At 48.6% G+C, this 21303-nt stretch overlaps 1 protein-coding gene across 1 annotated transcript in view; it reads right to left on the reverse strand.

Moving 5' to 3' along the window:
- Window positions 1-3246, reverse strand: part of Pck1 (phosphoenolpyruvate carboxykinase 1) — a 5934-nt gene extending 2688 nt beyond the window's left edge. Inside the window, exons 1-6 of the mRNA XM_055596263.1 lie at window positions 3135-3246; window positions 2703-2967; window positions 2158-2339; window positions 1348-1551; window positions 914-1101; window positions 431-593 (exon numbers count right to left, since the gene is read on the reverse strand). Of these exons, the coding sequence (XP_055452238.1) occupies window positions 431-593; window positions 914-1101; window positions 1348-1551; window positions 2158-2339; window positions 2703-2926 (961 nt within the window). The 5' untranslated portion in view covers window positions 2927-2967; window positions 3135-3246. The remainder of the gene's footprint in view (window positions 1-430; window positions 594-913; window positions 1102-1347; window positions 1552-2157; window positions 2340-2702; window positions 2968-3134) is intronic.
- Window positions 3247-21303: the final 18057 nt, after the last annotated feature.

Below are 21303 nucleotides of genomic sequence, written 5' to 3' on the forward strand. Positions count from 1 at the left end.
TGTGTGTGTGTGTGTGTGTGTGTGTGTGTGTGTGTGTGTGTGTGTGTAGGTGAGGTGTGAGTGGTCCAGGGCACACATATGGGTCAGAAGTTAACTTGCAGGAGTCACTTCTCTCTTTCTACCATATAGACCCTGGGAATCAGATTCAAATCATCAGGCTTGGTGGCAAGTGCCTTTACTCATAGAATCATCTCACCAACTGCAGCAATCCCAGGAAAACAAAGGTATAAGTGTAAGCAAACAGCTTCTCATGGCCCTTTCTGTCCAGCTGGTCTTCACAAAAGGCCTACAGGACAACACTGCTAAGGCCTGGCTGACTCTGAACTCAAACTCTCAATGCCCAGTGCTGGCAATTTAAGAGACAGTGGTGTCTGAAGCCAGCCACACACCAGGAGTCATGACTTGTCATCAGCCAGACCTGAAAACTCACCTTGGGCATCAAATTTCATCCAGGCAATGTCATCACCTACACACTCAACTTTCCATCCAGGAAGGGTGGGGTTCATCATGGCTAAGTTGGTCTTCCCGCAGGCACTAGGGAAGGCTGCTGCCAGGTACTTCTTCTTGCCTTCAGGGTTGGTTATTCCCAGGATCTGCAGGGACACAGATCAACACTATAACCTCTGATCCTTGACAGATAAAAAACCTCCAGTACTCTGTATCATTGATTAAAAAGAGAGAGAGAGAAAGAGAGAGAGAGAGATGAAAGGTACGTGTTTTCAACAAAAACATAGGCCCTGTCTTTGGAAGAGGGTTGAGCCCCTTTCAGAGAGACGAACACTAAGATGCTTAGAGTCCATTTGCTCTTCTCCCACCCTGCCCTCAAGTGTTCAGAGGTTGAAGAATCTTGACATGGATCGCCTTTGCCACCCTAGGCCCCCCAACTTCTGCCCGGGGTTCCCTGACCTCGTACCAGCATGTGCTCGGCCAGCCACCCTTCCTCCTTAGCCAGCCGGCTGGCGATCCGCAGGGCAAAGCACTTCTTCCCAAGCAGTGAGTTCCCACCGTATCCGCTTCCAAAGGAGATGATCTCTCTGCGGTCCGGGAGGTGGGCAATCAGGGTCAGCTCCGGGTTGCAGGCCCAGTTGTTGACCAAAGGCTCTGAAAATGAGCACCGATATGAGCGTGTGGTGCACATTCCTGCCCAATTCTCCAGGCGGGCCTTGTACCAGCTGTGAAGCTGAGAATGACCTGGAACTTCCGACCCTCCTGTCCCAACACCTTCAGTTTATTTGGTGTCTGGGCTCAGACTCAGAGCCTCACCCACACTAGTAGGCAAGCTCTCTACCCGATGAACCGCAGCCCCAGCTCCTCCCCTCCCTTTTGGTTTGGAAAGGATGTACTTACTCTTTAAGGGAAGAGGGCATCCCACGGAGTGGAGGCACTTGATAAACTCCCCGCTGCCCAGGGCCTCCAGCACGGATATCCCCATCCGGGTCATGATCCGCATGCTGGCCACCACATAGGGTGAGTCTGTCAGCTCTATACCAATCTTGGCCAGGGGCGAGCCCAGAGGCCCCATGCTGAACGGGATGACATACATAGTGCGACCTACAGAGACAGATGGTGGGGGGGGGGGAGCCGGTAAGAAGCTATGGAGGCCCACGAAGCTTCCCCGAATCATGCTTCTAGCAGTAGCCATGGCCATGTCTCCCACACCGTGTCCTCTTGGCCACCACCTCTGGTTTAAGTGGACACTGGGAACTACAAAATGCTGAAATTAAAGCTTTCATAACCCTCCTGTTTGGCCGTGCTAAGCTGCTTTACACCCACGTGAGCGGGAAGCTTGTTATTTACTTATTGTCTATTTTATCTATTTGATATTAAGTATCAAACCCAGGGCCTTGCATATTCTAGGCAATCACTCTATGACTGAGGCACTCCCACAACCCCCTCTTCAGTTTTTATTTTGAGACAACGTGTAAGTTGCTCAGGCTGGCCTTAAGCTTTGAATGCTCCTGCCTCAGCTTCTCAGTGTCTGGGATGACAGGCCTGAGCCACCAGGACTATCAGAGGACATTTTAACATTCCTGTGTCGCCATCCATCAAGCAGAACTGGGCGGTGCATTTTCACGTATGGACTACTCTTTGCAGCTCAGGCCACCATTAAGAGCATCAACTATGCACACTGTCAGGCCGGGGTTTAGTCTCGCTCACCTTTCATGCACCCTGGGAACCTGGCGTTGAATGCTTTCTCAAAGTCCTCTTCAGACATCCAGCGGCCCAGCTGGCTAAGGCCAGTTTTGGGGATGGGCACTGTGTCCCTCTGCTCTTGGGTGATGATGACCGTCTTGCTTTCGATTCTGGCCACATCCCTGGGGTCAGTGAGAGCCAGCCAACTGAAAAAGTCACAGGGATCCCTTCAGCAAATCACCGTCATGGATGCACCCCTCCTTCCCATGTCAGGCTCTCCCCAGTCTTTCGGGACACAAGGACACTAGCCATGTCCCTTAAGTATGGAGGCTGAACCAACAGGGCCTTGACCAGGAGGACAGATGCTAGGCCATGAATTGGCCCTGGGGAAAGGCCTTTCCCAGTTATCTGGAATCTAGCGACTGGCTATGCTAACCTCACAGGGTGTCCGTATTCTGATCATTCTATTAAGTTTCTCTACCTCAAGGTCTTCTTTCCCTCTTCTTCCAACCCCAAGATGTGGAACTGAGGAGCCTGTGGGCCAGAGAGGGTGGGCTGAGGGGACTCACCAGTTGTCATATTTCTTCAGCTTGCGGATGATACCCTCCTCCTGCATGTGGGCCAGCAGCTGCCCGTACTCCTCCTCGGAGCCATCACAGATATGGATATGCTCCGGCTGGCACAGCTGGGCATTGCCTTCCACGAACTCCCTCACTGCCTGGGGCAGGCTGTCAAGGCTGCCCTGGATGACCTTGGCAGAGAAATCCAGACCATTATGCAGCTGAGGAGGCATGTTCGAAACTGTGTGGAGAGAGGCAGGGATGCTGGTGTCACCTGAAACAGAAAAGGGGGCTCCTGAGCACCAGCACCCTTGGGCTCCTTCCAGCTCCATCTGTAGACTTTGCATGGGTTGCATGGGACCAGGGAGCTGTGGTTGTAAAGAAAGCAAACTGTCCCATCACCCGTGTTTTCAGAGAGGTGAATGAAATGACTCTACCCACCTTTCTTCCTTTTGAAAGGGCCGGATCAGAGCTGGGAGAGCGCCTTGCCGGATCTTCCCTGTTGACCGAAGGCGTGTTCCCAAAGGGAAGGCCAACTGTGCTTGGTAGCCAGCCCTCCTTGCTTTAAATACTATACAGAGGGAGGTCAGCCCTGCCCCTCAGCTGTACCCGGAGGCTCGCCTCTGACGTAAGGGGCAGGGCTTTGGATCGTAGCCACGGTCAGCAATGTTTGGAACTGACTTAACACAATAAACTTCAGGGAGATAATGATTGAACTTGTAGTTGTTAATGAATGTTGGGAGGCCTCGGGCCCCTCCGTCGGCCATAGTGAATCCTTACACAACATTTGATTGACTAAACTTTGACCCCGCCTATTGCTGATGCAAACTGCAGACTCTTTCCTTGGTTGTCAGGTAGGGGTCAAGGACAGGGCTAGCCGAGACACCTCTTGGACTTCATATGTTGTTGGCAGCACATTTTGTGTGCCAGTGGCTGCTGGTTGTCAAAACACTGCAACTGTGAGGTGTCACTCCCATGGTCAAAGGTCATGAGAAGAAAACTCCAGCTCTGAGACATGCCCCTTCTAGATAAATTCTGCAACAGCTGATTTAGCTGGGGTGTGTTACCCCATTATGTGGACTTGCTGGCCACTTCGAGATAAACACTCCAGAGGGTAGGGGTGGCTCTAAGCTTTGTTCTAAGGGGACAATGCCTAGCCCACAACAGTCACTAATACATACTTACTGGCCCCTGCTCAGTAAGTGTTTTATATCAGCTCATTCATTGCTGCTGCCTGAAATGAAACGATGACAATCCTGGGTACAGACTAGGGAACTGAGGCAGAGAGATCGATTAACAGGTCCCAGCAGCTAGTGAGAGGAGCCAGAAGAAGGGAATAATGTCAGGATGGGCTACAGAGTACCGTGGGATCCCTTGTAAGTTACTATTGTCTTTTCTAGAACCCTCAGTGTGTTCTCCAAGAAGTTCTGGGTTAGACAGACTGACCCTTGGAGCTGCCTAGATGCTTCTTGCAAATCTGAGAGTCTGGGGAGAGAAGGGGAGGGGTCTTGGCAGTTCTGCTGGGTCACACTTGAACAACCAGACCTTTACCACAGTCTTAAAGAATCTTTCCAATTAAACCAGATGCGATCTTGCTCTCCAGAGTTGAGAGAGAAATGAGTGAGAAGTCAAGGAAAAAGGGCCAATGGCCAGGCCTGGCTCCCTACAGCTGGCCTCAGAGGAGGTGACAGGGACTTGGCCCACTTCCCTGTGGGCAGGGGGATGATCTGACAGACAACTTTGTGACTCTGCTTACTAAGACCAGTGTCAGATTTGAGGCTCCGTGAAGGGCCATCCCAGGCGGCATGCTTTTGGCCTGAACTCTGGGGCTTGGCTCACTCTGCAAAGCTATGTGATTACCTATCGCCTCCTGCACCCAAACAGCCTGCGCTCTCGGGGGTCATCCACTGGAACAAACTGCCATCGCTCTGGGGGTCATCCACTGGACTTTCAGTGTCAGTGCAGAAGAAGATGGTTCCTCCTCAGGTCACTGAGGCTGCTCACGAGGGGGGGGGGCGCTTACCTGACGTAAACTGTGCTGGGTCTCAACCCAGCCAGAATGTCTTGCTCAGTGCCTGATGGCTCCTTGCTCTGCATCAATCATGAGCTAAACCAGCCTTTCCAGTGGACACTTCCTCTGAGATTCACAGCCAAATCCAACTCTGCCGCTAAAACTGATATGGGTTGGAGTCCATGGAAGGTTAAATTGAAGACAAAAATAAGAGACCAGAACTCAGCTGGTGTTTTAAAAGCTCCCTCCGTGTACCCAGGGTACCTCTGCTATGAGTCTCCTGGAAGGGACATAATGATGGTGGGGAAGCAGGGGTCCCCCAATTAGTCAGTATCCCCACACGCCCTGTGCAGGACTGCAGTGGCGCCCATACCACGCCTTCCGAAAATCGTACAAGGCAAATACTGCGCTACAAAATGACCTGCAGGTCCACGGTCCTCTGGAAGAACTGAGGTAGAAACAGAGAGCAGGACTCTAGGGACTTTCAGGCAAAGCTGGCTAAAGTGTCCTCCCCCGAGCTTGAGAACTCCCTGGGGTCTTCCCTTGTCTTTGGTGATTTCCTGGCTGCAGAGGCCTCACTGGGCAGCCCTCCTGCTCACTCCCCAGGGAGACACTGTGAGCCTTCCTACTTCTTCATCTTGAATAAGCCTCAAAAAGTCCTAGGTGTTGACTGCAAGCCGCCCTGCTTGGGGCTTCTCAGGAATGGTGACCTTGCATGGATGGTCAGTGCTTGTACAGGACAAGTGGGGGCTGGGAACTCCCATTGGGCGGGAGTTTCCCATGTCCTTTCTCACACAAACGTGGAGACTGCTAGACTCACAGGCGCTACTGAGGCCCACATTTCCCTAACTCTGGGCAGTTTTCTGTCAAGTCTATAAACAGTTGTTTCCATTCGTAAAGCTGCTTCGGAGAGGAAGGGCAGACACCCCAGAAGCAGACTCAAAATTATGTTGCTGTATTAGTCAGGGTTCTCTAGAGTAACAGAACATACACCCCCCACCCCCACACCCCCCCACACACAAACATACATATACACATATATGTATATACATATGAAGGGAATTTATTGGAATGACTTCAAAGCTGCAGTCCAGCTAATCCAACAGTTAACGGCTGCCCTTGAACATGAAGCCCAAGAATCCAGTAGTTGCTCAGTCCCATAAGACAGGATGTCTCAGCTGGTCTTCTGTATATGCTGGAATCCCAAAGAAGTAAGATCTAATAGCAGTGAAGGAATGAATGAAGGTGAGGGCAAGCAGGCAAAGAGCAAAAGCTTCCTTCTTCTATGTCCTTATATAGGCTTCCAGCAGAAGGTGTGGCCGGATTACAGGTGTCTTCCCATCTCAAAATCTGGATTAAAGATGTGTGTCTCCCAGAACTTGGGAGGCAGAGGCAGGTGGGTTTCTGTGAGTTGGAGAGCAGCCTGGTCTACAGAGCTAGTTCCAGCACAACCAGGGCTACACAAAGAAACACTGTCTTGAAAAACAATAACAAAAACAACAACAAAAAGATGTGTCTTCCTACCTAAAAGGTCCCAACTAGAAAAGGATTCACTCACCTCAAACCAAGAAAAAAAAAAATCTCTCCCAGGTGTGCCCTCCATCTCTGGACTGTAGTTCAAGATGTAGTCAAGCTGACAACCAATATCAACCATAGTCAGGATTGATCCTGGATGTTAACTTGACTACATCCGGAGCTATGGGTGGAGCATTTTGGTACTTGGGAGGATATAGCCTCTGTTCTTAGGGCTTTATGACCACCCTGCCCAGTGACCCACCACACTCTATACCTGACAAGGGCTTGGGCTTCAGCAGAGGGAGGTGGGTTGGGTCCAGGTGTCTTCAGGCATTTACTTGTGTCTGTGAGTATCCTGGTACCTGAGGAAATGTGACATTTAACTATCAAGTTGTGGGTACCATGGCAGGTGGAGAAAACAAAGTAAAAGGGAAGCATCGCTTCATTTTTCTTAGAACCAGAGTTTCTGCGTTTTTCTTTTGTACTTGGCCCCACAAATCACACAGCCGTCTCATTCATGTGATGCTGAATGCTTTAAAAGAACCCTTGAGCTCAAGGCAGTGGCACACTCCTTTAATCCCAGCACTTGTGAGGCAGAGGCAGGTGGATCTCTGTGAGTCTGAGGCCAGCCTGGTTTATACAGTGAGTTCTAGAACAACCCAGGCTACACAGAGAAACCCTGTTTTAAAAAATTGAAAGAGAGGCAAAACCTCTGGTTCTGGTATGGTGTAACCTAGTACCCAGGAGGCAGAAGCAGGGGGATAATGAGTTTGACTCATACAATGGTCCTGTTAAAAAAAAAAAAAAAAAAGGCTATATACACATGACCCATCCCCAGGTCCACAGCTCACATCTTGTGGGGACATCAGATTAGGATCAACAGACAGTGACTATGGGTTTTGAGGTCACCAGTGCCTTCCCAGATATTCTTAAGCTTGTCCTCAGTGGTCACGAGACAGGCAGACATGGCTGGCCCATACATTAAAGGAGCTGTTTAGACCCAAGTACCCTAGTCCCTCAGACCAGGGACTGTCCCTCCTGGTGTACCCGACTTTCTGGACAGGTAGAAGGGCAGTGGTTGCTAGAAGGGTGCTGGGCAAAGTAGCCGCCCAATCATTTCTCCAGAAAGGCTATCTCAAGGGCTTTCTCAGAAAGCCCATACAGAACAGAGGAGTCAAGAAACAGTGTGAAGGCCATGGATATGGCTGTTGGTAGAGTGCTTGCCTAGATGCACAAGGCTCTGATTCTGATCCCCAGAGCCCCATAAATTAGACATGGTGGTGCATCTCTGGGGGAAAAAAAGGCAATCTAGCCTTGGCCAGGCCCCACCAAGAGCTGAGATAGATACGTGGGAAGTAGCCACGGGCAGTGGCTATGTGCCAGGTAAATCAGCAAAAGAAACACCGTGGAGTTCATGGGATCTCCTGGTGGAGAAATCTGTTGAGTGATGAGCGATTGGGACATGCCTTGGTGAGCTTTGGTGGCCTGGAGGCCAATAAAAGAGCATCCACCCCACAGCTGAGCCTCAGTCTCCGGAGAGAGCAGAAGCTGGATGTGTGGGTTTGAGATGGTGTCCCCAGTGTTGGCGTATCCCACCACACCTCCTCCAGCCTAGAGTGAAGGCCCTGAGGGACGTACCCAGAGTCCCCCTCATCCACAGAGCCTGACTCCCCCAGCGTGAGCCCTCGGGCTTTTCATACTAGATCTTAGCGTGTGAAAAAAAAAAAAAAAAAAAAAAAAAGAATTCACATCCAGGAAACGTACTCATCACCAGGGTTCAAGCCCCATCCTCCATCTCTCCAAGCTGCACCTCTCGCTGTCAGACCACAACCTCCCCAGGTCACCTCGGCCACAATGGAGGAGTTTCTCCCTACGGGGAGAGCAGGGTAAGGCGACCGCCAAGAGGCCACTGTGTTCAGGAATCTGTACTCATAGGAACTTGGCTGGCAACGCAGAAGGTGGCTGTGCCTTTCTAGAAGGAAGCAAGAAACAGTGTAGATCCCACATGCTAAATGCCAAAGGCATCTTCACAAGTCGCCCCTGAATCTGTGCTGTCGATGGGCTGCTAGAGGGCCACCTGGATGACGTTTGCCTGCAAGTTCCTGACAGCAGGACAACACTACAGCTGGGATCATCATCGGGACAATTCGGGTCATCCACCCCAACTATGTTTGCCAGGGACAAATATTTACTTGTTCTCTCTGTGGCCTCAGGGGGCGGCATTTGTTGTTGAATGAATGGTGAATTGAAAGAGCCTTAACACATCTCCTTGGGCCTCTCTAGCTGTTTTTAAGCTACGAAGCCACAGAACTGTATGTTTTTAAATGGTTTGTCCATGCTGTGTGAATTTCACTTTTTTGAAAAATATTTTTTTATGTGCATTGATGTTTTGCCTGCATGTTTTTTCTGTGTGAGGGTGTTGGATCCTGGAGTTAGAGACAGTTGTGAGCTGCCATGTAGGTGCTGGGAATTGAATGCTGGTCCTCTGGAAAAGTAGTCTTAACCACGAAACCATCTCTCCAGCCCAGAATTTCCCTCTAGGAAAAAAAAAAAAAAAGACATAAGCCCAGTGGTGGTTCACACCTTTTATCCTAGCACTTGGGAAGCAGAGGCAGGTGGCTCTCTGTGAGTTTACAGCCGCCCTGGTCTACAGAGCAAGTTCCAGGATAGCCAGGTCTACATAGAGAAACCCTGTCTAGAAAAACCAACCAACCAAAGAACAACAAAAAACAAACAAAGACCTTGCCTTTTGGTCCAGCTCCTTTTTAGAAGCTGCTGGAAAAGGTTGTGGATGGCCTGACAAGAGGGATCCAAAGCCTACTTTGAGGTGCAGAAGGGTCTCCAGTGTCTCCCCATCTTCAGCACATCCCTCAGTGCCCCTGGGACCCCTTGAAACTTTGATCTCCAGCAGAGACCCTGACCACAAAGGGACGTGTTGCACCACAGCTGTCCCCAAGAGTGCTCCTTTGTCTTTCTTCTTTTATTACATGGGCCAGTGGCTGAGCCTGTGCCTGAGCCTGCGCCTGTGCCTGAACCTTTGCCTGTGAAGGTCAGAGGATAGCTTGCAGGAGTCTGCTTTCTTTCTCCCTGTGGAGCCTGGGATTAAACTCAGGTAGTCAACTGGGGCCACAAATGCCTTTACTCTTCTCAGCCACCAGTTCTACTTGCATATATTCTAGGCCAAAGAAATGAAAGATGAATCTACAATCAGCACCTCACTCGGAGCTCAGGAATAAGGTGTGAATTTTGCTGTAGAAATGGACCCAGAAGATACACAAGAGACAGGCAAATATCCAGCCATTAGAGCCTTCTGGGGATGAGTTCTTTCTATTGCGGGCATTGCTGACCCTCGTTTTGTTGGATTCTGTGGGTACTGAGGGGTCAAGCCCAGGCTTCTTACAGGCCAGAGAAGCACAGAACATATGACCCATGCCTCCAGATACTGATTTTCTTTTTTTAAAGACAAGGACTGCTCTATAGTCCAAGCTGGTCTAGAACTCACAGTCCTCCTGCCTCCAACTCCTGAATGAAGGGATTATAGGGGTCTCATGCCTGGCCTTGTTAATGTCCTTGTCATTTCTTCATCAGAGTGGATGGCAGAGTAGATGGAGGCACCCTGATGTGTCACATGGTGATGTTGGGGAGCTCAGCCTCACATGTCATGGCAGCCAATGAACAAATTGGCCCTCCAGAGCTCTATGGCACCTCTTTACAGCTCTGACAATCAGCTAATATGGCCACTTGGGCTTCTTTTCAACTCAGAGACAAGCAAGAAAGACACAGGGTTTCATTTTGAGATCACCACACTCCTTGCCTTGAGCCTTTGACCCCGGTCTTTTAGTTTGCAGCTAAAGCAGCCCAGTGAAGATGAGTTCTGTCTGTGCAGGTTGTGGGAAGACTATTGTGGTTACCCCCCCCCAAGCTCCTTAGCTCTCTCAGAAGCCTGGCTGTGCCCCATTCTGCTTAACAATAACATGTAGCATTGAGAGGGATGATAAATTCCAAGGACATTGTCATTGGTAAAGCCCTGTCACAGAACGCCGCCGTCCTAACTTCCACTGTTGAGCTTCTCTCTAACCTGCTTAGGGCAGCCGGTCACCATGTTTGCGCTTCTTGTTGAGAAAGTATGTGCATGTCTTTATGTCTCCCCCCCCCTTTTTTTTACAGGCCAGGCTAGCCTCAAATTCACAGCTATCATCCTGCCTCAGTTTTCAAAGGAGTGGGACTCCGGGTGTGAGCCTTCATACCTGGGAGACTGTCTTTCGTTTAGTGTGCAGTGACCACTGCAGTACCCTTCTTGCCTGTTAGCAGGCGCGCAACTTCGATAACCACAAGAGTGAAAAAGAACAGAACGAAAAGTTCAAAGCTGTGTTTAATTAGCTCAGCCTCGCCTTGCTCTCTCCTTTTGTTCGCCTGTTCCACACAAAGGGAAGTAGATTTTTTACCCTAAAAGTTCCCCGTTCCCAATTATTCTGAGCCTTGGTTTCCACGTGGCTTCTCTGGCAGACTCTGTATAAACCCTATATTGCTTGGGCTGCTTCTAGCCCCACCAAGTCAGGACACCCAAAGTCAAGGACTTACATGAGGGCCCCATGGTACAGCCTGATGGGATGCTTTAGGAGTCTGGACCATGAGACTGCAGACGATCCCAGCAGAAAGACCAGTGGCCCCTTCTGACTCCATCCTGCAACCAGAACAGGCAGCTCTCCTGTTCCTCTCGCTTTCCTAATCCAATAAGCTGCTTCTGATGGAAGTGTCTCTTAACTTCAGAGATAGGAAGTAAGGGTCCGTTTTCTGAATGGTTATATCAAAGAGTCGGTTGCCACTGAACATGTAGCAATCAACCCCCCGAGTGACAGACAGCGCACGGGTAAAAACTAATTGCATAGTTACCACACCAAAAAAAAAAAAAATCCAACGCTTTTATTCTGCACTGAGAAAATGGATCGTTTTGGGGTGTGGTTAGCTCTGTTGGAGGATGATAATTGCTTGGGAACAAAATGCACCCCTGCCCTGTGCTCCCCCATAACCAGGCACTGTTCCCACTTTCCTGGGACCTGCTGCTCAGAACAAAAATGCCTGTTCTGATCCATGCTGGGAAAGAAATCTAAAACTCAAAAAATCAAATGCACCATCAGCTTCTTTGCACTTCCCAGGCTGGGGGACACACAGCCCAGCCTGAGGAGCACACAGCCCAGGCTGAGGGACACATGGCCCATGCTGAGGGACACACACCCAGGAGGTCTGGCCACCAAGACTGGGCAGACAATGGGGTTTGAAGCTTAGAAATCAGAGATGTTTCCCAGTTGAATGCAGAGGAAATGAGACACCTAGGGACTGCTGCGTTCACAGCTGGGGACCAAAGCAGACTGTTCACACATACAAACATACTCCCTATTTGTCTAGAAAACAACCAGAGTCTGATGGAAAACATGCCAACCCAGTGCTCCCCTTCCCCAAAGCAGCCACATTGCCTCAAAGAGGCAGTCACACAAGAGCAACAAAGAACCTTGCATTTCGCATGAAAAGCAGAAAAGCACCTGCAGCTTGCAGCCCGGACCAGGGTGTCTGCCTCCTCAGTTATCAGGTGTTTCAAACGGCAAGGGGGGCTCGGGGCTCAAGGTACCCGAGCATTCTCAGCTACATCTGTTCCCTACTGTTTCTCCTCCAAGTTACACTCTGTCCTACCATTTTCTACAGAAACTGGGCCACAGAAGAGGACATTGCGGCCAGTCTCTGAGGAGACTTGATAAACTAGGGTCAAATGGAGGGGGAGGAGGTCCTCCCCTGTTAGTGGACTTGGATAAGGGCAGGGAGAAGATGAGGGAGGAAGGGTGGGATTGGGAGGGAATGAAGGAGTGGGATACTGCTGGGATACAAAGTAAATAACCTGTGATTAATATAAAAAAAGAAAGAAAGAAAGAAAGAAAGAAAGAAAGAAAGAAAGAAAGAAAGAAAGAAAGAAAGAAAGAAAGAAAGAAAGAAAGAAAGAAAGAAAGAAAGAAAAAGAAAAAGAAAAAGAAAAAGAAAAAGAAAAAGAAAAAGAAACTGTGGTTGGTCTAAAGAAGCCTTGAGGGCAAGAGGCCACTTTCTGAACCTTTTGCCTTGTCCATCACTCATGCCCCAGCTTCTGTTCTAGGAGCCCCAAACCCCCTCCCTGACTCACAGACCTCTATGGCCCTCCTTCCAATCCATTGAGAGGTCCATCAGCAATGTGAGACTTCTTTTTAGATATGAGATGAAGGGATCAGGGAGATGGCTCAGTCAGTAAAATGTTTGTCTCACAAGCATGAGGACCTGGTTTCAATGCCCAGCCTTCAGAGAAAAGCAAGACACAGCAGCATACACCTGTAATCCTACCACAGGAGAAGGGGAGACTGGAGGATCCCTGGAGCTTGATGGCAAAGCCAGTCTAGCTCAATTCATATGTTCCAGGATTATCTAACAGACTAGTCTTTAAAAAAAAAAAAAAAGTGGAAAGCATTAGAGGAAGCCACCCAGTGCTAGCCTCTGCACACATGTACACACACGCCCAACTGCCTATAAACATGTACACACAGGCACCCATACAAGCAGCCACCAAGCAAGAGAGGCTAGATTTACTCCACAATAGCAACTGAAAAGTTCAGGGGTTTGGGTCAAAACACCTTTATAAACATGCTTTTAAAAGATGTATCTAGCCAGGCAGTAGTGCCACGCACCTTTAATCCCAGGGCTCGGGAGGCAGAGGCAGGTGGTTCTCTGTGAGTTCGAGGCCAGCCTGGTCTACAGAGAGAGAGAGAGAGTTCCAGGACAGCCAAGGCTGCACAGACAAACCCTGTTTCAAAAAACAAGCAAACAAAAGGCTGTATCCATCAAGTCCTGCAGCCCTTTCTGCACACATGTTGAATGTGAGAAGCAAGCTTCCAAAAAAGAACCTTTACTTTTTCATTGTATGCTGTGATTTGACAGGCAGGGGTGGGGAGTGTTGTTTATTTGTTTGTTTTTGACTTGGTTTGGTTTGGTTTGGTCTGGTCTGGCTAAGGCACAGTCTCACTGTGCAGCTTTGGCCGGCTTAGAGTTAACTATGTAGACCAGGCTGACCTCAAAGTCGCAAGGTTCCACCTGTCTCTGCCACCTCCGCGCTGAAATTAAAGGCATACACCACCACACACAGCTTTAAAAAATATCTTTTTTATTTTAATGTTCAACTTAATGTGTTTCTTAGGTCCATTTAGGATCTCATATTCCTGAGATTGATTTTTTTAAGTTCTTTATTTTAGGTTTTGATTGACATATAATAATCCCATATACTTAGAGCTTTCTCCTCCCTTCCCCCTTGGGTGAAAGTCCCAGGCATTCTTCTGTGAGGTCCTCACAGCCCCCACTTAGAAAGAGAGAGAAAGGGAGAGCACACGTAGCAATTCCTTCATGGGAGACCACATCTAAGTTGCTCTCGTAAATTATTAATGATAAATTCTTTGTGGTGGAGAGAAACTTTTTGGACTTTCTTTGTTGTACTTTTAACAATTGGGAGCCATCTTCATCTGGCAGCTTTTCGGAGCTGTCACATTATTTAAATGAGAGCCTAGCTGACATTTGCCGATGAATGTGCTCAGTAGAAACTAAAAAGATACGTTCTGAGCGCAGCTTTGATGGGCGCAGTTCGGGCTTTAAAAATAAAGGTTTTGAGCACTTTAATTTGGGAGTGACTTGCCATGGTTCAGCACAGAGACCGAGAACACTCTCAACTACTTTGAAAGAGAACAGAGGAAGAAGTTTTGTGCTTCAAGACAAACAGACGAATGTTCCACAAGTGACATTTGCAGGGAACGGGTGGTGGGGACGCCGTGCTCAAAATATACTTAGAATCGCTTCCCTCCTCATTGTTCGTTATGTATCTAATTATTCCAGTTACAGGCTTGTCAAAGAAAGTTTTAGGTGACACGTGTTGTTCCTTAAGGGAAAAAAATGTAAGTTGGAGATGAAACCTGACTTTGTGCAGGGAGTTGAGGCCACCAGGGCATTGGTGAACCTGGAGACAGCCGTGTCCTGGTGTGGAACAGGCTGGCTACAGATGCTGCTATCACTCGACCCCACATCCTACAGAATCCTGGTTCCTGACTGGCTTGTTCTCAATACAGGCCATGAGGCCAGGTACTGGGATACAGGCTCCTCAGGTTGAGGTAGCCATCGGAAAGCAAGAGACTGGCCAAATAAATCCTGGCCATGTCTGTCAGTACAGCTTGGAGACACGCTCCATCTTTATCTGATACTGGCCATCCATTCCTCGGGAGCTGCAGAGAGCCCAAAGCCAACTTCCCCTTTCTGAGTTGGCCACATGCTTGAGCCAGCCTGGAGCCAGCCTTGTGCTTGCTCGGGGCCTTTGCAACTGCCTCCTTCCGCCTCCATCCTCCTTTCCACTCTCTGCACAGAGGAGCACTGCCATTCTGGCACTCCTTACCCCTTCCAACACACTGCACTGCCCTTTCCTTTCTGTTTGTTAGCTTCTTTCTATGCCTTTTTATTTTTGTTTTTAATCAGACGTGTACGCGTGTGAATGTGGGTTTGTGTACATGAACGCAAGTGCCCTCAGAGGAACTAGAGTTATGGGCGGTTGTGAGTGATGCGGCTGCTGAGAACTGAACTCGGGTCCTCTGCAATAGCAGTATGCCATCTCTCAGCCACTAGCTTCTGTTTAAAATTCTCACATTTGTTTTATTTGGGTCTGTGTATGAGAGAGAGAAACACAGAGGCAGAGAGAGAGACAGACAGACAGACAGGCAGACAGACAGAGATACATGTGGAGGTCAGGAGACAATTTGAGGAAATCATTTCTCTCCCATTACTTTGTGGATCCCAGGGATCAGCCTCAGATTGACAGTCTTGGCCACAAGTGCCTTTACCCACTGTGCCATCTCCCCAGCCCTGACATTAGCTTCTCCATTTACCTGGTTTATCAACAGCAGGAACTTAAATGATTGCTACCCTTCCACCACCACCCCCACCACACACTCACACCTTGCCCAGGATTCTGAACCTTTTGGGGGATGCTGGGAGTGCCGCCAACAGGGTGGACATTCTGTGACAGTTTGGCACCCGGAAGGAGCACAAGGCCTCCACCAGCTACGTGAAGTCGCTGGGATGCAGTCCCCGCCACTGGTCACCTCCAGCAACCAAGCATGAGGCCAGCCTGCAGCTCATCTTAAGACTCATTTTTGTGTTTGAGATTAAGTAATAACTTCCTGCTTGTCCCACTCACTGGCGGACTATGCCAGAAGACTCAGGAAGGGGTGTGCTGGCGTGGGGCCTGTCTGAGTTCATCTTTCATAAAAGTGAAGCAGTCACCATTCACCAGGTGCCGACTGAATGCCTTCTCTGGTCATTATTAATTAATTTATTCATTTATTCATTAAACCTCTCAGGGTAATTTACCATCTGAAAAGAGAGGTGATGGCAGGAACACAGGCTTGTGGCTGAACTCTACAATGGAAGCTCGAATGAGCCACTTTAGAAAAAGGTTTTCAATAATGAAAAAACAAAATGAAGGAAGAAAAAAAAAGAGCCCACCACAATGGTGGTGGTAAATTACAATATGCTAATATGTAAGAAAGGCAATTAGACATTCATCACTTGCTATAAAGTGGTTATTACAATATTGCGTTCTTATAAAATTGATATGGTTATTATAAAATAATAGGGAATTTATCTTACCTTTTTTGCATTAAGAGACAATAAAATTACTCTCTGAAAACAAATTATTCTTTTGTCTTCATGAAGCATTAGCTAGGCCTGGACAGTACTCTAAAAACTTCCTCTGTTTTGTCAGGTGTTCCTTTCATCGGGGACTTGCCCAGAAGCTTTCAGGCCTGCTTGCCCTCCAAGCCCTTGTTTCTGGCAGGTCAGAGAGACAAAAAGACTTCAAAAGATGTTCCCTATCCAGGAGGCATAGTGGCCATCTTCCACTGTGCCAGCCCTTCTCCACTTGTTCATTTCAAAGGAAACAAATCTCCTCTTTTTCATTGTGTCAGAACCTCTGAGATGTGAACAGAACCTTCCAGAAGAAAAATGCCCTCACCACTGAGTACATTATTGTGGCCAAGAGGTCCTTTGAAGGGCACAGGATCCATAGCAGGTCTGGGACAGGAAGACCTTCCTCCAGAGGTCTCTCTCCATGACCCTAGAGGTGAGCTGCCATGTGAACTTGACATTGATCTGAACTGTGTCTTCACCAGTTTCTGAGCTTGCTTCGTTCTTGGAATGCATGGAAACGCAAACTTTCCTGGGCCAGTAGGTGAGAGCCCAATGGAGCCCCTCCTAAAGGAGAAGAAAGAAAGCCACCGAATGCTGAAGACACATTGTCCCCTCTCAAGGTACAGCTGCCAGGAAGGCCCTCCCTGTAACTGGGGTGCGGAAGTGTGGGTGTGGATCACCTCTGTGGCTTGGAAGGAGGCTGAGGAGGAAGATTGCAGACAGGTAAGAAGCAAGCATCACATCATGTAAATGACACGGAGCAAGCAGCTTGCCTCAGTGTCTTCACAGGAAACAGAGGTTTAAGGACCCAGGAACTCTCGGTAGCATATCCTAACTCTATGTTCTCTTTCTGAACAAGGGCATCAAGGAGACCCAAGCATACCCTCCAAGCATCACCTCCGCCCTGAGCTCCGACAACACCTGCAAACTTTACCAAGTCCCCACTACTCCCAAGTCTGTGCAAGCCACTCCCAGGACCCTCCAGCGATGACCCCCCCATCTCCCCAGAGCTCTGCTCCCAGACTGTCTGATCATGTTTCCCAAACAAAGTACACTGGCAATTTGTCTGGCTGCTTAATTCCTCCTAAGAGAGTGTGACAGGATCCTGAGCACTCCCCCTCTGTGTTGGCTTTTATTCCCTCTTTCTTTATTTTTCCATCTCGCCTACTCTCTCCTGGTGCTCAGTCTCCCCTCTGCATTCAACTGTCACTCTGGTATTAGCCCACTGTCTGCTTGGCAGCCCACAATTACACACTTACTTTATTACTTAGTTTCCCACCCTGAGCTGTTGAGTCATCCCTAACCTTTCTCACTGTAACAAACTCCTCTTCTACTTTCCTTCCCCCTCGACAGCCTCCTCAGCCCGTAACTCTCAGAAGTCAGTATCTGTTCAAACCATGTCCCCGCAGCGAGACGGGACAGGCTTATCTGTGGCTCTGAACCCATGGCCTTGTTTTCCACCTAAGCAACTGGGTTGGACAAATGAAGTGCTGCGCGCTGCGTTTTCAGCTCTCTTGGGATCAAAACAGGAATGATAAACAGGACTCAAGAAGGACAGGAGAGTGATACATTGGTCCCCTGGGCAGATCTTGGACCAAGACAAGCCAGGGCACTTCTCTGTGTAACCTGGACTTCACCTCATGACAGCATTGCCAGATTACAGAAATGAGGCTAATGTCCAGCCCAGACAGCCAGGCATGGGGCTCCCGGGTGTTTTCAAATAACAGTCCTAAGAAAAATCAAAGGCACCTCTTCTATTTTTTATTTTAAAATCACTTTAATCGATTTACTGGGGTGGGTGATGAGGTTATGTGGAAGCCAAACAACAACTTGTAAGGATCACCCTCTCTCTCTATCACATGGGTCCTGGAGATTAAACTCGGATCTTTAGGATTGGCGGTGGAGCCTTTACTGCCTGAGTCATCTCACTGGCCAGGGTGTGACTTTTTGAAAAGATCAAAACACCAAAAGTTACGTAAGTTCTCTGTGGGGGAGCTGGCATGGCTTGTCACCGAAGATGCTAAGAAGGGAGGTGGAAAGAAAAATCTTGAGGAGGAGGGTCTGAGAGCTGCAGAAACCTCTGGGTCCTTGGCCAGACATTAATATTTACAGAAGAAAACAGATTTGGCCAAGATCGAAGCATAGTCTTCAGGCTCGAGACCCCAAGTCCTTCCCAGCACCCATTAGCCTGTGGTTCAGAGGAGAATGGAGATCAGAGAAAGGCTCTGAAGTATACATGTGTGGGGAATGAGACAGTCAACTGCAGGCCAGCTAGCCACCCTCACGGTCACTGCTCCTCTCCCTCACAATCAACAAGTTGTGGAAACAAACATGACATGGCCAACTAAGACCTGGACGCCCAGTAGCCACAGTCTGTACAGCAGAATCTTAGTGAGGAGAACTCTAGATGGTAAGGTGCTCTGCCGGGAGCTGCAGAGATGGCTCAGAGATGCACTGTCCTTGCCGAGGACCCAGGTTCAGTTCCCAGCACCCATGTCAGGAAGCACACCAGTTGTCTGTAACTCCTGCTCCAGAGGGGTCCCACACCCTCTCCTGAGAACACTTGTATGCACATGCCACAAACACAAACACAAACATAATTTAAAAAGAAAAAACATAAATCTAAAGGCATTCAGTTTCCCAGCTTGTGGTCAGAGCCTCTCGCCAGCACAGTCTTCTACTCTGTCTCCCGCAGTGGGAGACATGGCTTCTCTCCTCATAGCCCATTAATTCGCCTTTTAAAATGTGCAAGTCGGTGGCTTCTAGTGTAATCACAGACGTCTCCAGACACCCCGGCTCCCTCAGAACACCTCATCACCCTCCCCTCACCACACATATGCCATACACAGCATGGCTGCAGGCCCTTGGCAAGCACTGGCCCTCTCCACCCTCGTACTCTTGTCCCTTATGAGGCTCCACCTGGGTAGAGTCATCCAGTCATTTCGTGGCCTTTTGTGACTGGCACCTTTCGTCTGGTTTGTCCACATCGCAGCATGCCTCAGGAGTTTTTCATGGCTGAATGATATTCCGCCATGTAGCTATGCCATCCTTTCTTTGCTTGTTAGTTAATAAGTACTTGAGTTGTCTCCATTTGGGGGGTTGGTATCATAGTACCACTGGCCCTTCCCTTTTAACAGTGCTCACCTGGTAGCTCACCTTTACCCTAGTCCCTCTTGCCTGGGTATAAGCCCCATAATGGACCAGTCAAGATCAAACTTGGCTCAACAATCCATCTTCCTTAGGAGCCTGGTGCTCTGCCTGAGCCCTGACACCATCTAAATGGCGACGTATCGTGCCAAATGTCCCTATGACATTTCCAATTTTCTCTCTGTCTCCTTTACGGTAGCCCCTCTTGAAGAGCCTTCAGATTTCTGATTAACCCATCCATCACTTTTCAGGCTCAGATCGGAGAGGCCCTGCGGCTCAGCTTCCACATGAAGCATGTCTGCAGTCTTTCTTTGGTCCCCTAAAGTCCCCGAATTCAGCCTTCACAATTCTGATACGTAGGAAATGGAGGATTACTGAGGAAAAGTGAAACCAAACACCAGAAAGATGTGCACATCTCACCAGAAGCAAAACCAGAAAGAGAATCCAGATCTGTCACTGTGTCATCTAGCAGTGACAGATTTTTTTTTTTTACTCTCTCACTGAACTCAGAGCTCACTAGTTTAGTCAGGCTGGCTGGCTAATGAGCCCCAGGGATCCTTCTTACCAACTGCAAGAACTCATGTAGGTGACAAAGACCAAAAGTTCCCTTAAAAATCATTGGTTGACCCCTGCACAGATGTAGCCCATGGCAGTTGAGTGTCCAAGTGGGTTCCATAGTAATGGGAAGAGGGACTGCCTCTCACATAAACTGATTGACCTGCTCTTCGATCACCTCCCCCTGAGGGGGGAGCAGCCTTAACAGGCCACAGAAGATGACAATGCAGCCACTCCTGATGAGACCTGATAGTCTAAGATCAGAAGGAAGGAGAGGGGGACCTCCCCTATCAGTGGACTTGGGGAGGGGCATTCGTGAAGATGGGGAAGGGAAGGAGGGGAGAGGGGACTTATGGGGGGATATAAAGTGAATAAAGTATAATTAATAAAAGTTAAAAATAAAAAAATAAACTCATTGGTTGATCAGTAGAAACTCCACAGGTGAACAAGGCAGTTCAAATCAGATGTTCTGCCAGAGAGATGGGCTACTGTGTCTGACCTTCCCATGTCAACAGCATGTACTGCTCTTACTTTTTTTTTTTTTTTTTTTTGCTTTTGCGTGTGTGTCTGCATTTGCTCATGTAGAGTCCAGAAGTTAGCATTAGGTATCTTCCTCAGTCACTCTTTACCTTTTTATTATTTTTTGACTCTCTCACTGAACTTAGAGCTCACCAGTTCAGCCTCAGAGAGCCTTCTGTCTCTGCCTCCTCATAGCCTGGTTTTTATGTGGGTTCTGGGGTTCCTCCTGTCTGTACATCTTACTGAGCCAGCTCCCCAAGTTGTGTTATGTCTTTATTAACAAGGCACAGTAGATGTGAGCCAAGTAACCTCATCAGTTTGGAGGCCTCTAATTTATAGCCGTCCTGATAGAGGCCAGGTTAAAGTTTATCCTCTCAGATCTTCAAGAAAGGCTTTGCTAAGCAAATTAACGTTGTCAACAAGATTTCTGGTGCCTGATGAAAGTGCGCTAAAAAGCACGGGATGTTTTCAAGTGCATTGAATGAGGCCGGGATTAGAGCACAAATTCTCAGTGGAGGCTGTCCAGGCTGTGATCAATACTGACATTGAAGAAAGAGTTCTGAACTGTACTGCCCCTTCGACTTCCATTGCCTGGAAGAGTTTTTCTAGCCCTATTCTTGTCAGCTCTGAAAGTAATCAGACACGCACCTCCTCCTTTTTTTTTTTTAATTGGAAAGTCACTTAAACTTCTTACACAGTCAGCTAAGCCTTCTCAGATGTCAGACAAAATGATAATGAAATGAAATGAATGGTCCTGTCGTGATGGAGAGCTTTCCAGTCCACTGAACTCTGTTTGTAAAGGACTCAACATTTCAAATTGGACAGTAACACAGACAGATATAGCCACCAAGCTGCCGGAGCGAAACACTGAGTCTAGACATAAAACGTACGGGAAAGAGCTGTCCTTCAAACGATCTTGGGTGGATTCTGAGGGGTGCCTCTGAACTTAGGGTCAAGTTGTCACAGAGGAGAAAAAGGAACAAGAGCTCAGTCTTGGCCTTCCTAGCACCATCTCAAGTGATGTCACCACCCTCATTTGCACAGAAAGCTGAGGTTCAGAGGCACTCACTCACCCCCACCAAAGTTCTGGCTCCATTAGATGTCATATCATACTACGACCAAGCAGCGCCC

This window comes from Psammomys obesus, unplaced genomic scaffold (assembly GCF_907164565.1).
Source record: "Psammomys obesus unplaced genomic scaffold, mPsaObe1.curated_primary_1811, whole genome shotgun sequence".
NCBI classification, from domain to species: domain Eukaryota; kingdom Metazoa; phylum Chordata; class Mammalia; order Rodentia; family Muridae; genus Psammomys; species Psammomys obesus.